The sequence below is a fragment of the Dermochelys coriacea genome, chromosome 21, assembly GCF_009764565.3.
Source record: "Dermochelys coriacea isolate rDerCor1 chromosome 21, rDerCor1.pri.v4, whole genome shotgun sequence".
Lineage (NCBI taxonomy): Eukaryota > Metazoa > Chordata > Testudines > Dermochelyidae > Dermochelys > Dermochelys coriacea.
Genome location: NC_050088.1, coordinates 17822242 through 17837827, shown reverse-complemented (window position 1 = coordinate 17837827; position 15586 = coordinate 17822242). Strand labels below are relative to the sequence as shown.

The 15586-nt window shown below is 45.7% G+C and overlaps 1 protein-coding gene across 1 annotated transcript in view; it reads right to left on the bottom strand.

Moving 5' to 3' along the window:
* The window catches only part of KLHL12 (kelch like family member 12), a 78611-nt gene that overhangs the window by 12323 nt on the left and 50702 nt on the right, over nt 1–15586 (bottom strand). Inside the window, exons 7-9 of the mRNA XM_038379604.2 lie at nt 3823–4018; nt 2873–3031; nt 1399–1497 (exon numbers count right to left, since the gene is read on the bottom strand). Of these exons, the coding sequence (XP_038235532.1) occupies nt 1399–1497; nt 2873–3031; nt 3823–4018 (454 nt within the window). The remainder of the gene's footprint in view (nt 1–1398; nt 1498–2872; nt 3032–3822; nt 4019–15586) is intronic.

Here is a 15586-nt window from a genome sequence, read left to right as displayed (position 1 = left end):
CCTGCCGGAGGGCAGGCAAGTGCCTCCCTCCCCTGCCTCTTCCCCCAGCATGCTGGGTTCCTGCCCCTCCTCCCCTCCCTCCCTGCCACCAATCAGCTGATGGCCCTTGCGAAGGAGGGGGAGAAGCAGAGCCCAGCTCGCTGCTCCAGGGAGGAGGCAAAGAAGAGGTGGGGACAGGGCCGTGGGGATGGAATCAGGGCACATTCCCTCCAGCCCCCTGCTGTGAGCCGCTCTGGGCAGGGGGCACACCCACGACCATAGCCCACACTCCCAGCCTCCTGCCCTGACCCCTACACCTCCCCCCACACACACTCCCAGCCCTCTGCCCCGACCCCTGCACTCCCCTCACACACACCCAGCCCTCTACCCTGATCCCTGCACCCCCCCAACCCAGCCCTCTACCCTGACCCCTGCACCCCCCACGACCCCAGCCCTCTACCCTGACCCCTGCACCCCCCCGCACGATCGAAGCCCTGACTCCAGCACTCCTCCACGCCCCAACTCTTGCACCCCCCACATTCCGATCCCCACCCTGAGCACCAAACGGGAGCACCTGCACCCCTTGCACCAAATGGGAGCTGCCCAGGTAAGCACTCCACACTCAAACCTCTTGCCTCAATCCTGAGCCCCCTCCCTCATTCTAGCTCCTGGCCAGACCCTACACCCCAACCCCCAGCCTGCTCCTTCACCCCCAGCCCTGTGCTCAGTGCATTCCCACCCTCAGCTCAGAGAGAGAGAGAGAGAGAAAATAGGCTAGAACCAGGGAGAAGTAGGTACCCACTCTATGTGGGCAGGGCTGGAATCTCAGACCGGCAGCAGGCTGAGCGGGGCTGGCTGCTGGGACCCTTGCTGGCAGGAGCCAGCAGCCGGAACTCCAGACCGGCAGCGGGCTGAGTGGCAGTGGGCTTAGCCGCTCAGCTCACTGCCAGTCTGGGGTCCTGGCCGCTGGCCCAGCTCAGCCAGCTGCCGGTCTGGGGTTCTGGCTGCCGGTCCCGCTCAGCCTGCTGTCAGCCTAAATGAACTGAACCCCAGGCTGGCAGGGGGCTGGCGGCGTAAGATCAGCATTTTAATTTAAATTTTAAATGAACCTTCTTAAACGTTTTGAAAACCTTGTTTACTTTACATACGACAACAGTTTAGTTATATAATATACAGACTTGCAGAGAGAGAGACCTTCTAAAAAACATTAAAATGTATTACTGGCACGCGAAACCTTAAATTAAAGTGAATAAATGAAGACCTGGCACACCACTTCTGAAAGGCTGCCAACCCCTGATCTATAACAATGCTAAGTCCCACAGGCCAGCAGATGTATGATGGCCTCCAGGATATGAAGGCAGGCCAGAAATCATTGCTCTATTCAATCTAGCAGTGCATCCTTCATATCAGAGTTCTCACCTGAGCGCTTGGTGGCCATTGGGGTGACATTTGTCCAGTGTCCAGTGTGAGGGTCATACCTCTCTACAGAGTTCAAGATGTTCAGCCCATCATAGCCACCTGAAACAACATGGGAACCAACAGCGGGTTCAACCTGATCACTGTGTCTGCAAAGAGAACATTGCAACGCCTGTGTCTGCTCCATCTCAGATGGCTCTAGCTTAGTTACTCTCCTTGGCAGTGTGAGCAATACTACTCACAGCGCCTGGCAAGGCTGAACAAAAGCAAACACAGAATCTAGTCCAGGGATCTCAAACTTGAATCACCAGGAGGGCTACATGAGGACTAGTACATTGGCCCCACATCACTGACACCCGGTGCCCCAGTTGCCCCCACTCCATCCCTTCCATGAGGCCCTGCCCCTGCCCTGCCTCTTCCCACCCCTTCCCTGCCCCCATTCCAATCCCTTCCCCAAAGTCCCCACCCCAATTCTGCTCCCTCCCTGCCCCTATGCCAACTCCTTCCCCAAATCCCCGCCTTCTCTCCTGAGCATGTGGCTCTCTGCTCCTCCCCCATCCCTCCTGGAAAGCTCCTGGAGGTAGGCAGAGGAGCAGGGACGTGGTGCTCTCGGGGGAGGGGGAGCTTGGCGGACCACAGGAAATAAGACCCCTGATCTAGTCTGCACCAGGCAGGGATTGAAGTTCTGGAGGCCACAGACAGCAGGAGCTGGGGATGACCTGAGGTGGAAGGCAAAGGCAGCCATTGCAACTTTTTCAGGAAATTGTACACAGAGTGGCCACATCACACTGCCTCAGCAGGGGAAGAACACTGTGCTACCAGCCCAGAGGGCAAGGAGAAGAAGGGAAGGCTGGGGAACCTAGGATGGAACAGTAAGTGAAAACGTAGTGTGAGACACGAGACTCCCCTAGAATAGGACCATGACGAGGGTGGTCAGAAAACAAAACCATGGCACTGCCTTGACCAAGGGCCCTGGAGAAGTGTCCAAAGGATGAGCTCATTTAAGAGTTCAAGACTATTCTTCCTCTGGGACTCATAACATTCAGTGGGGCAGCTGGGAGAGAAGAGAGAGAGGAGCTGGAACACAAGCAGTTCAGAACAGGCCACTCCAGCCTTTCCATGTTCCAATGGCACCAATAGACAAAGCTACTCCCAGGTACTAGTTATCCCGCAGCCTGCACATTCCAGCCAGCACACAGCCCCCCAACTTCCTCATATCTCAGCTAGCACGTGGCCCAGCACTCCTCCCATGGCTCCAGTACAAGTCATCAAAATGTCTCCTCGGCAGTGACTATGTAAGAAGTCTGTATGCTGACTGAGCTACCCACTATCTCAGGAGAGTGAAGTATACAATAACTTGGATTCTCTTTTAGGCTGTATTCTGCACATCAGGAGCCCATTATAGATGGTGTTGGCCCTGAATTCTGGGTGGGACACTAATACTTGCAGAATGCTGATGGATCCTAAGGTCACCTACCAAGGCAGTAGATAACACCATTAGCTACAACCAGTCCTGCTCCTTCCCGAGCTGTTTGCATGTCTCCCAGCATACTCCACTGATCAATATTTGGGTCATATCTCTCCATACTGGTGTGACGCCGACTTCCATCAAAACCACCAGAAACGTAGATCATATCTAGAACATAATACAGGGAGCAGATTCAGAGAGACATGAATACACACACAAGCCCTTCCCTCTCCCTCACTTCCCACCCTTCATATTATTTCATGCACACTATGTATGTGTATCCCTGTGCATAGAAGAGGCCAAGGGTCACTTGGATACTGCCATTCATTGATGTTACATCAGCACTTCCTTAGAATGAATATTTAAAAGATGCAACACACTATGCTTGAAACCTGCTGTATAAATCCCAGCCCAAAGGCCTTCCTTAGCTATATTCCCCCATACAGTTCTATTGAAAAATATCTATTTGTTATATTCAAATTGTTCACTGCAAATAACAATTCATCGACTGTTTAAAAAGATGTTAAACTTCAGCAAATGAACCAATACGGGCCCCTGAAGGTGCTCCCAGCTGAGAGAGGGGGAACGGGGATGATCTGTTAGAACAGGTCCCAGCAGCGACTTCCAGCTGGGACATACAGAAGTTGGTCTCTGGGAGCAGCATGTTTCTAACAACTGCCTGGGAGATGAATTCTGAATTTCAGGGTATAAAATGGAAGATTCCCACTCACTGGAACTAGAAACACACACTCTTAGGATGAAGAAGAGGAAGAGCTGCTCTTATGGTTAATGGGCAAGTGATTTTCTTTCTCAAACTCCAAATGCTGAGAGATACAATCTCCAATCAGTTACTCCTCTCCCCTTATCAGCCACCTGCCCTCGGAAGGCGCTGACACACTGTATTTCATGCTGGCAATGGACCTGTCTGGTCTCTGTGACAAGTGCTGATCAGTGTGTACCTCCTAGGGTAGTGGCCCCTGCCAGGCCTCGACGAACATTCATTGGAGCCACTGAGTACCAGATGCCATCCTCATCCGACGTATAATCCAAGCACTCCACAGAGCTGAGACGGGAGCGGCCGTCGTATCCCCCGATCACATAAATCCGATCATGCAGGGACACCGTGGCAACATAGCGCCTCTTACGGGTGATACTCTAACACATTTGAAGAAGTGTCAAAGACAGAAAATGACACCAATACATTGAGAACTATCAATAAGAGTCTCTCTAAATTATTCCATCCCTTTTTGCTGTTACACTGAAAGGGACCCGTTTATATACCCTAAGTCCTCAATTCTATATGGCATACTGGGTGAAAATTATATGTAGGATCTATGTGTATGGATCCCCTTCCCTATGGTCTCCCGCTCAGTGCGCCCTCCTCCCAGTCCAATATCCTTTGCACTATTTATTTTGCAATTAAATTCAGTTTACTTTCTGTTGCCCCCAAAACGTTCCGGAGATGTTTGCATTCCCACCACTTATCAGCACTGTAGTAACTGTCAAAAGGGAAAGCTGGAAAGTTTGGCAGACGTATAGGGAACATCAGGGAGGAGGGTTCACCCCCAGAGCAGAATGGGATTTGGGAATTGATGGCATCTTCTGGGAAGGAAATGCACCTTCTCCCTCCCTTCTCCCCCCACCAGGGGTGGGGGTGGCTTTACATTTGGGGAGTAGTGTTCCTCATTCTCCATCCCAGGAGCCACTAGCTCCTCCAATGTCCTCTCTCCACTATCTCCCATTACATTCAGCAACAACAAACATGTATGTTAGCAAGGTGTCTCTGTTAAAATATCAGTGGTGAGATAGTTACTGTTGACATTTAAATGATCATCAATAAGCTTCAGTTTTAAGGCCCCACTGAGATGAATGGGGCAAGCCACACTCTCATGGAGCTACAGTTTCAGTGTCTCTCACACTCAGTTAATGAAATAATAGTAATAATTAGTCTTCAAACAGTGCTTTTTTTATCAGCAAATCACAAAGTGCTTAAAAAAAAAAAAAAGAAGGTATCACTATGCCCATTTCAGATAATCAAACTGAGGCACAGAGAGGTGACCAAAATCCAGCAAGTCCCAGTAGCAGGGCAGGGGACAGAATTCAGGTCTCCTGAGTCCTGGCATCTCCAAAACATCACTGCATGGCTCACATCCCATTCATAGTTTGATTTTTTTTCCTGGACCATATGAGACTTAATGGTGACCTGCAAAGGAAAGAATAGGGCTAGAGCCTTTTTAAAAAAAAAATTCTTTACAATGGATAAAAGAAGAATGTGAATGGTTTTTTGTAAGTTTTTTCCCTTGTTTCTTTTCCTATATTAGAAATTCAGGTTCTGTCTAGGCTCTGAGGATATGTCTACACACCAAAGAAAACCCTGTGGCTGTCCTGCGCCAGCTCACTCAGACTCCCGGGGCTCAGGCCGTTTCATTGCTGCGTAGATGTCCAGGCTTGGGCTGGAGCCCTAGATCTGGGACCCTCCCACCCCACAGGGTCCTGAGCCCAGACACCCGAGCCATGGGTGTCTAGTGGCTGTGCAGACATACTCTATGGTGACTGCAGACGTAGTGATATGATGACATCACAAGAAACCAAGAGTTATAATAATTGAGAGAAGGGATTTTTAATCCCTTAAAAACTTAAAAAAAACCCCAAACAGCTATTTAACTTCAACAACATATTAATATTTTGGAGAAAGGATGTATTTGTTAAAAATTCCCCAACCTCATACCTGCAATTAAGGTGGGAAAGCAGATAGTGCACATGCTCTGAGACACTCAGCAAAACCAGGGCAGATCAGAGTTGACACTCCTGATAGATACTTCTAAGGTAAAAAATAAAAAAATAAAAAAATTTTAAAGCCAGAAGCAAACAAAAGCCCTTCCATTCCTTTTTTTATCCATCTTAAAAGGAGCAAAAAGGTCAGAAGCCCAATTTGATAAAGTCCTTTGCAGGTTTAAATATACATATATTTTTTTGGGTGCAGAGCTTATGCAGCAACTTAAAACAAATCGGCAATGATGCAGCCATTTATACAGCCCTGTAATCCCATCACACACAGGGTTTTGATTTAATGTTCCAGGAGAGACAGCATACTTCCACCACTCTTCTCCTGCCCTGGAATTTCCCTCTTCAGTCCCTAATTTCTCCCCCTTACCTTTTCTCTTCCTCCCTCTTCCCCCCTCCCTTCTCCTTTTCTGATCTTGGAGAACATCTGTCGTCCTCTAGCTCACAGAAAATAGTAGCAAACAGGAATGGCACTTCCGTAGATAATGAAACTGGCTTCTCTACCGTAATCCTTTACTAATCTCGATGGCTAAAATATTAAGACTCCTATATAATCCTTTCCTGTGATTTAAAAAAGCCCTACTCTCAAGTACATAAGGAACTGCAGCTATGCATAAATTTGGGAGTTCTTCACATTTTCCACAACCGAGAACAAAGAAGACAAAAATAAGGAAGATTCATTGGGGGGAGGGAGGGAGGGAGAAGGGGGACGTCACATTAGAACACAGCCCATTTGATTAAGCAGCACACAAAAAATCTGGAATCCAACACTTTCCCCAGATCTCCCCCGCCCCCAAAAAAACAAAAAACAAAAAAACAAAAAACACTTTGCCTACCCTATAGTAAACATTGAAATTTACAAACAAATCAGTTGCTCCAATCAGTCGTTAGAGAGAGGATGGAAACGGGGCTTAAAATGGAAATCTAGACTCAACTTAAGCTCTGCAGAGGCAAAGCACATGTGTTTCCACCAAAAGGAAGAGTGCTCTACTGTATTTATGTTATGAGTTCTTAGTGTACTTCAATAAAGTAAATTATATTTACATTCTAACTCTCTCACAGGTTTCTTTAGCTAGTCATCTCATAAGGAAGTTTCAGAAGTTGTGCATCACATACTAACTAAACCATGTTTCCATATCTTTGTTGCTCTAGGGTATAGCTGGAAAGAACACTTTACTAGATGCCCAAAAAGCCACAATCCCTCAATCAAGGAAAAATGCCATATGGGGGGGGAGGGAAAAAAAAAGTAGGGTTGTTGCACAATTACAAAAAATTAATCACACAATTAAAAAAATGAATCGTGTGATTAATCGCACTGTTAAAAAATAGAATACCATTTATTTAAATGTTTTTGGATGTTTTCTACATTTTCAAATATATGGATTTCAATTCCACCACAGAATACAAGTGTTTAGTGTTTATTTTATATTGTTTTTATTTCAAATATTTGCACTGTAAAAAAAACAAAAGAAATAGTATTTTTCAATTCACCTAATACAAGTACTGTAGTGCAATCTCTTTATCACGAAAGCTGAACTTACAAATGTAGAATAACGTACAAAAAATAGCCGCATTCAAAAATAAAACAATATAAAACTTTATAGAGTTTCCAAGTCCACTCAGTCCTACTTCAGCCAATTGCTCAGACAAAACAAGTTTGGTTACAATTTGCAGGAGATAACTCTGCCCACTTCTTGTTTACACTGTCACCTGAAAGTTAGAACAGGTGTTCTCATGTAACTGTTGTAGCTGGCGTCGCACGATATTTACGTGCCAGATGTGCTAAAGATTCATATGTCCCTTCATGCTTCAATCAACATTCCAGAGGACGTGTCCATGCTGAAGATGGGCTCTGCTCGATAATGATCCAAAGCAGAGCGGACCGATGCATGTTCATTTTCATCATCATGAGTCAGATGCCACCAGCAGGTTGATTTTCTTTTCTGGTGGTTTGGGTTCTGTAGTTTCCGCATTGGAGTGTTGCTCTTTTAAGACTTCTGAAAGCAGGCGCTACACCTTGTCCCCCTCAGATTTTGGATGGCACTTCAGACATTTAAACCTTGGGTCGAGTGCTGTAGCTAATTTTACAAATCTCACATTGGTAACTTCTTTGCGTTTTGTCAAATCGGCTGTGAAAGTTTTCTTAAAACGAACATGTGCTGGGTCATCATCTGAGCCTGCTATAACATGAAATATATGGCAGAATGCGGGTAAAACAGAGCAGGGGACATACAATTCTCCCCCAAGAAGGTCAGTCACAAATTTAATTAATTAATTATTTTTTTATTTTTTTTTAAAAACAAGCATCATCTGCATGGAAGCATGTCCTCTGGAATGGTGGCTGAAGCATGAAGGGACATACAAATGTTTAGCATATCTGGCACGAAAATACCTTGCAACGCCAGCTACAAAAGTGCCATGCAAACGCCTGTTTTCACTTTCTGCTGACATACTAAATAAGAAATAGGCAGCAGTATCTCCCGTAAATGTAAACAAATTTGTTTATCTTAGCGACTGGCTGAACAAGAAGTAGCACCAAGTGAACTTGTAGTCTCTAAAGTTTTACACTGTTTTATTTTTGAGTGCAGTTATGTAATAAAATAAATAAATAAATAAATAAATAAAAATATATATTTGTAAGTTACACTTTCACGATAAAGAGATTGTACTACAGTACTTGTATGAGAGGAATTGAAAAGTACTATTTCTTTTGTTTATCATTTTTTACAAATATAATTATAAATCTCCTTTTTTTTCCTTCGTACTATGCAAATCTCACCATCAGAGATGTTTCAATAAGCTTCTATCACAGACTGGACGCCTTCCTAGTCTGGGCACAATTCTTTCCTTTGGTACAGCGCTTGTTCCAGCTCAGGTGGTAGCTACGGGATTTCTCATGATCGCCTCCCTTAATTCTGTTCCACCTCCTTATATATCTTTATGCAAATATGCAAATATTTGTAATAAAAATAATATAAAGTGAGCACTGTACATTTTGTATTCTGTGTTATAATAGAAATCAATATATTTGAAAACGCAGAAAAACACTGAAAATATATAATACATTTCAATTGGTATCCTATTGTTTAACAGTGAGATTAATCCCAATTAACTTTTTAATCACAATTAATTTTTTTGAGTTAGTAGTGTGAGTTAACTGCGATTAATCGACAATCCTAAAAAAAAAAAAGAAAAACTTAGTGGGGGAAGTGAAGGCACTTATAAATAAATATATATACATAATATATGGAACAAATGGAAAAAAGGGGAAGTTGATAGTAATGAATATAAATCAGAAATTAGGAAACATGGAAAATTGATAAGGGAAGCAAAGGGACACAAGGAGAAAACTATGGCCAGCAGAGTTAAGGAGGACAAGTTTTTAAGTATATTAGGAACAAAAAGAAATTAACAATATTTGTCCATTACTAGATGGAAGTGTTAGAATTATCAATAATAATGCAGAAAAGACATAAGTGTTCACAAAATGTGTCTGTTCTATCTTAGGGAAAAACACAGATGATGTATTTCAGAAAGCTTACGCTCTAATAAATTTCTTAGTCTCTAAGGTGCCACAAGTACTCCTGTTCTTTTTACAGATGATATAGTCATATATGACAAAAGGAAGAAAGGAGAGCAGCAGAATATAGACCCTGGACTTCAGAAAAGCAGACTGACTCCCACAGGGACCTAATGGGCAGGATCCCCTGGGAGGCTAATATGAGGGGGGAAAGGAGTCCAGGAGAGCTAGCTGTATTTTAAAGAAGACTTTTTGAGGGCGCAGGAACCACCCCGATGCATAGGCGCCGACTCCGTGGGTGCTCTGGGGCTGGAAAACCCAGGGGAAAAATTAGTGGGTGCTCGGCACCCACTGGCTGCCAAGCTCCGCCCCCCCCAAGTGCACCACGTCCCCGCTCCTCTGCCTACCTTCCAGTGCTTCCTGTCCAGCCACCGCCAAAACAGCTGTCTGGCAGCGTACAGGGAGGGAGGGGGAGGAGCAGGAACGTGGCGCACTCAGTGGAGGAGGTGGGTCCGGGGCAGGAATTTGGGAAAGGAGTTGAAATAGGGGCAGGAAGGGGGCAGGAGCCTCGTGGAAGGGGTGTAGTGGGGGTGGGGCTGGGGGCAGAGGAGGGGTTGAGCACCCACCGGCAGGAGCAGAAGTCGGCGCCTATGTCCTGATGCACAGAAAGAATATGGCGGGTGACCAGCTTGGCTTAACAGACAAATCTTCGGGGAGCTTAAACACAAAAAGGAAGCTTACAAGAAGTGGAAACTGACTGAGGAAGAGTATAAAAATATTGCTCAAGCATGCAGGGATGTAATCAGGAAGGCCAAAGCACAACTGGAGTTGTTATCCTTCACATCTCTTGCTAGCTACAAGAAGTGTTTCTACAGGTATGTTAGCAAAAAGAAGGTCAGGGAAAGTGTGGGACCCTTACTGAAAGGGGGAGGCAAGCTAATGACAAATGATGTGGAAAAACCTGAAGTACTCAATGCTTTTTTTGCCTTGGTCTTCACAGACAAGGTTAGCTCCCCAGACTGCTGCACTGGGCAGCACAATATGGGAAGGAGGTGAGCGGCCCTTGGTGGTAAAAAAAACAGGTTAAGGACTATTTAGAAAAGCTGGACATGCACAAGTCCATAGGCGCAGATGCAATGCATCCAAGGGTGCTGAGGAAGTTGCCTGATGTGATTGCAGGGCCATTGGCCATTATCTTTGAAAATTCATGGCGATCGGGGTAAGTCCTGGACAATTGGAAAAAGGCAAATGTAGTGCCCATCTTTTTAAAAGGGAAGAAGGAGAATCTGGGGAACTACAGACTGGTCAGCCACACCTCACAGTCCCTGGCAAAATCATGGAGCAGGTCCTCAAGGAATCCATTTTGAAGCGCCTGGAGGAGAAAAAGGTGATCAGGAACAGTCAACACGGATTCACCAAAGGAAAGTCTTGCCTGATCAACCTGATTGCCTTCTATGATGAGATAACTGGCTCTGTGGATATGGGGAAAACGATGAACGGAATATACCTTGACTTCAGCAAAGCTTTTGATACGGTCTCCCACAGAATTCTTGCCAGCAAGTTAAAGAAGTATAAGCTGGATGAATGGACTATAAGGTGGACAGAAAGCTGGCTAGATCGTTGGGCTCAATGGATAGTGATCAACGGCTCGATGTCTAGTTGGCAGCTGGTATCAAGTGGAGTTCCCCAGGGGTCACGTTTGTTCAACATGGAATCACAGACTATCACGGTTGGAAGGGACCTCAGGAAGTATCTAGTCCAACCCCCTGCTCAAAGCAAGACCACCCCAACTAAATCATCCCAACATCTTCATCAATGATCTGGACGATGGGATGGATTGCACCCTCAGCATGTTCGCAGATGACACTAAGATGGGGGTAGATACGCTGGAGGGTAGGGATAGGGTCCAGAGTGACCTAGACAAATTGGAGGATTGGGCCAGAAGAAATTTGATGAGGTTCAACAAGCACAAATGCAGAGTCCTGCACTTAGGACGGAAGAATCCCATGCACTACTACAGATTAGGGACCGAGCAACTAGGCAGCAGTTCTGCAGAAAAGGACCTAGGGGTTACAGTGGACGAGAAGCTGGATATGAATCAACAGTGTTCCCTTCTTGCCAAGAAGGCCAACAGCATTTTGGGCTGTTTAAGTAGGGGCATAGCCAGAAGATCAAGGGACGTGATCATTCCCCTATAGTTGACATTGGTGAGGCCTCACCTGGAGTACTGTGTCCAGTTTTGGGCCCCACACTACAAGAAGGATGTAGAAAAATTGGAGAGAGTCCAGTGGAGGGCAGCAAAAATGATCAGGCGGCTGGAGCACAAGACTTATGAGGAGAGGCTGAGGGAACTGGGATTGTTTAGTCTGCAGAAGAGACGAATGAGGGGGGATTTGATAGCAGCCTTCAACTACCTGAAAGATGGTTCCAAATAGGATGGAGCTAGGCTGTTGTCAGTGGTGGCAAATGACAGAACAAGGAGCAATGGTTTCAAGTTGCAGTGGGGAAGATCTAGGTTGGATATTAGAAAAAACTATTTCACTGGGAGGGTAGTGAAGCACTGGAATTGTTACCTAGGGAGGTGGTGGAAGCTCCATCCTTAGAGGTTTTTAAGGCGTGGCATGACAAAGCCGTGCCTGGGATGATTTAGTTGGGGTTGGCCTTGATTTGAGCAGGGAGTTGGACTAGATGACCTCCTGAGGTCTCTTCCACCCCAATCTTCTATGATTCTATGGTAACACTCTTTCCATTCCAGTAGTATCTCAGGTGGATGTTAAAAAGCGGATACTAAAATTAGATATTTTAAAATCAGCAGGTCCAGATCATTTCTACTGAAGAGTTTCAGAAGAGCTGGCTGAGGAGCTTGCTGGACCATGAATGTTAATTTTCACGCTGGGGAAGTTCCGAAAGACTGGACAGAAGCTAATGTTGTAGCAGCATATGAAAATGGTAAAGGGGATGACCTGGGTTATTATAGGTCTGTGAGTCTGTCATCGATCCCGAATAAGACAATGGAGCAACTGATACGCAACCTGATTCATAAATAATTAAAGGCTATGTAGACTCCCTCCTCAGGCCCTATGCTACCAGAACTCCCAGTTATCTTTGAGACACCATTGACTTCCTGAGGAAACTACAATCCATCGGCAATCTTCCTGAAAACACCATCCTAGCCACTATGGATGTAGAAGCTCTCTACACCAACATTCCACACAAAGATGGACTACAAGCCGTCAGAAACAGTATCCCCGATAATGTCACAGCAAACCTGGTGGCTGAACTTTGTGACTTTGTCCTCACCCATAACTATTTCACATTTGGGGACAATGGATACCTTCAAATCAGCGGCACTGCTATGGGTACCCGCATGGCCCCACAGTATCCCAACATTTTCATGGCTGACTTAGAACAATGCTTCCTCAGCTCTTGTCCCCTAATGCCCTACTCTACTTGTGCTACATTGATGACATCATCATCTGTACCCATGGAAAAGAAGCCCTTGAGAAATTCCACCATGATTTCAACTATATCAATCCCACCATCAACCTCAGCCTGGACCAGTCCACACAAGAGATCCACTTCCTGGACACTACGGTGCTAATAAGCGATGGTCACATAAACACCAGTCTATATCGGAAACCTACTGACTGCTATGCCTACCTACATACCTCCAGCTTTCATTCAGATCACACCACACAATCCATTGTCTACAGCCAAGCTCTACAATATAACCGCATTTGCTCCAACCCCTCAGACAAAGACAAACACCTACAAGATCTCTATCATGCATTCTTACAACTACAGTACCCACCTGATGAAGTGAAGAAACAGATTGACAGAGCCAGAAGAGTACCCAGAAGTTTCCTACTACAGGACAGGCCCAACAAAGAAAATAACAGAACGCCACTAGCCATCACCTTCAGCCCCCAACTAAAACCTCTCGAACGCATCATCAAGGATCTACAACCTATCCTGAAGGACGAGCCATCACTCTCACAGATCTTGGGAGACAGGCCAGTCCTTGCTTCAGGTTGGGGGGCTGTCTGTAAGCAAATATTCACCAACAACCACACAACAAAACCACTAGGAACTATTCTTGCAACAAAGCCCGTTGCCAACTGTGTCCGCATATTTATTCAAAGGACACCATCATAGGTCCTAATCACATCAGCCACATTATCAGAGGCTCATTCACCTGCACATCTACCAATGTGATATATGCCATCATGTGCCAGCAATGCCCCCTGCCATGTACATTGGCCAAACCAGACAGTCTCTATGCAAAAAAATAAATGGACACAAATCAGATGTCAAGAATTATAACATTCAAAAACCAGATGGAGAACACTTCAATCTCTTTGGTCATTCGATTACAGACCTAAAATAGTGGCAATTCTTCAACCAAAAACAATTCAAAAACAGACTCCAACGAGAGACTGCTGAATTGGAATTAATTAGCAAACTGGATACAATGAACTTAGGCTTGAATAAAGACTGGGAGTGGATGTGTCATTACACAAAGTAAACTATTTCCTCATGTTTATTCTCCCCCCCCGCCACTTTTCCCTCACACGTTCTTGTCCACTGCTGGAAATGGCCCACCTTGATCATCACTACAAAAGGATTTTTCCCCCCAGCTCTCCTGCTGGTAATAGCTCACCTTACCTGATCACTCTCGTTACAGTGTGTATGGTAACACCCATTGTTTCATGTTCTCTGTGTATATAAATCTACACAATGTATTTTCCACTGAATGCATCCGATGAAGTGAGCTGTAGCTCCCGAAAGCTTACGTTCAAATAAATTTGTTAGTCTCTAAGGTGCCACAAGTCCTCTTTTTCTTTTTGCGGATACAGACTAACACGGCTGCTATTCCAAAAACATTCCATGCTAGGTGTGCTCACGCCATGTGCGTTTGTTGCCAGAGATTTTTTCCTTCGTGGTATCTGTTGGGCCAGCTCTAGCATCTTCTGGAATCACATGCATATGACCAGGTATAAAGGGTGCCGCCAGCCCCGCACCCTCTTAGTTTCTTTTTGCCTGCAACTCCCACATAGGGATAGAAGTGTGGATCATGGAATGGACATAAGCAACACATCTCAAAGAACAAGAGTTATGGAAGGTTAGTAACCGTTTTTTCTTCAAGTGTTTGCTCATATATCTTCCATGCTACGTGACTCACAAACAGTAGCCCAGGAGGTGGACTCGGAGTTCATGGATTTGCCGACTGCAACATTGCTCTCCCGAAACTGGCATCGTCCTAGGCGCAGTTAGACCTTGTCTTCAAAAAATACTGTGCAAGCTGGTTTGGACATAAGGTCCTTGATCTCAGACAACCTTCTGGCCAAGGTGACTGTCTCCAGAAAGGCAATCTTCCAGAAGAGAAGTAGTAGGGAGCATGATGCTAACAGCTCAAAGGGGGGCAGGGGGCCACAAGCCTTGACAGGACAAGGTTTAAGTCCCATGTGGGAGGGGGTCAATTCGCCAATCTGAGGATAGAGTCTTTCTAACCCCTTGAGAAACAGGATCATCAGTTTGTGAGAGAATATTGATTTGTCATTCACTGGGGGCGGTGGAATGTTAAGATGGCCACCAAATGAACTTTAATAGACGAGAGTCCCAGATCCTGCTGCGTTAGGTGGAACAAGTAGTCCAAGATCGACTGAAGAGAAGATCGAGATGGAGAGGGATCCTGTTCGGAGGCCCAACAAGTGGAACGTTTCCACTTGGTCAAGTAGGTAGCCCTGGCCCTGAGGTTGTTGAGGTGGGTTCCCCCCAAGTCTGATGCATCCGAGACTAAAGACACCGATGGCTGTGGGACCATAAAGGGCACCCCTATCATTACCGACCTTGGCTTCTTCCACCAGTCCAGGAAGGTGAGGACCAGGCTAGGGCTCATAAGTACCGATTCCAAGTGGTATCTGCTAGGGAAGTATACTGATGCTAGCCACATCCGGAGGGGCTTCAGGCACAGTCTTACATATTGAACCACATAAGTGTAAGCCGCCATGTAACAACACCTTGAGGCACACTTAAGCTGTCATTTTGATTTGGTGGGTCATGACCTTGGATATCAGATCTGCCATGGTTTTGAAGTGGGCCTCCAGCAGAAAGGCTCTGGCTTGGGTCAACTTGAGCACAGCACCAATATATTCTATTCTCTGAACCCAGGCAAGAGTTGACTTCTGCTCGTTTATCAGCAGGCCCAGAGCCCTAAAGATGTTTCGGCTTGTGCTGATACTATCTTGCACTTGAACCTGCAATTGACCTTTTGATCAGCCAGTTGTTGGGGTACAGATACACCTGAATACCTTTCTGCCTGAGGAAGGCTGCTACAACCGTCATACACTTCGTAAAAACCCTTGGGGCTGCTGATAGGCTGAAGGAAAAGGTGATGAACTGGTAGTTGCGATGATCCA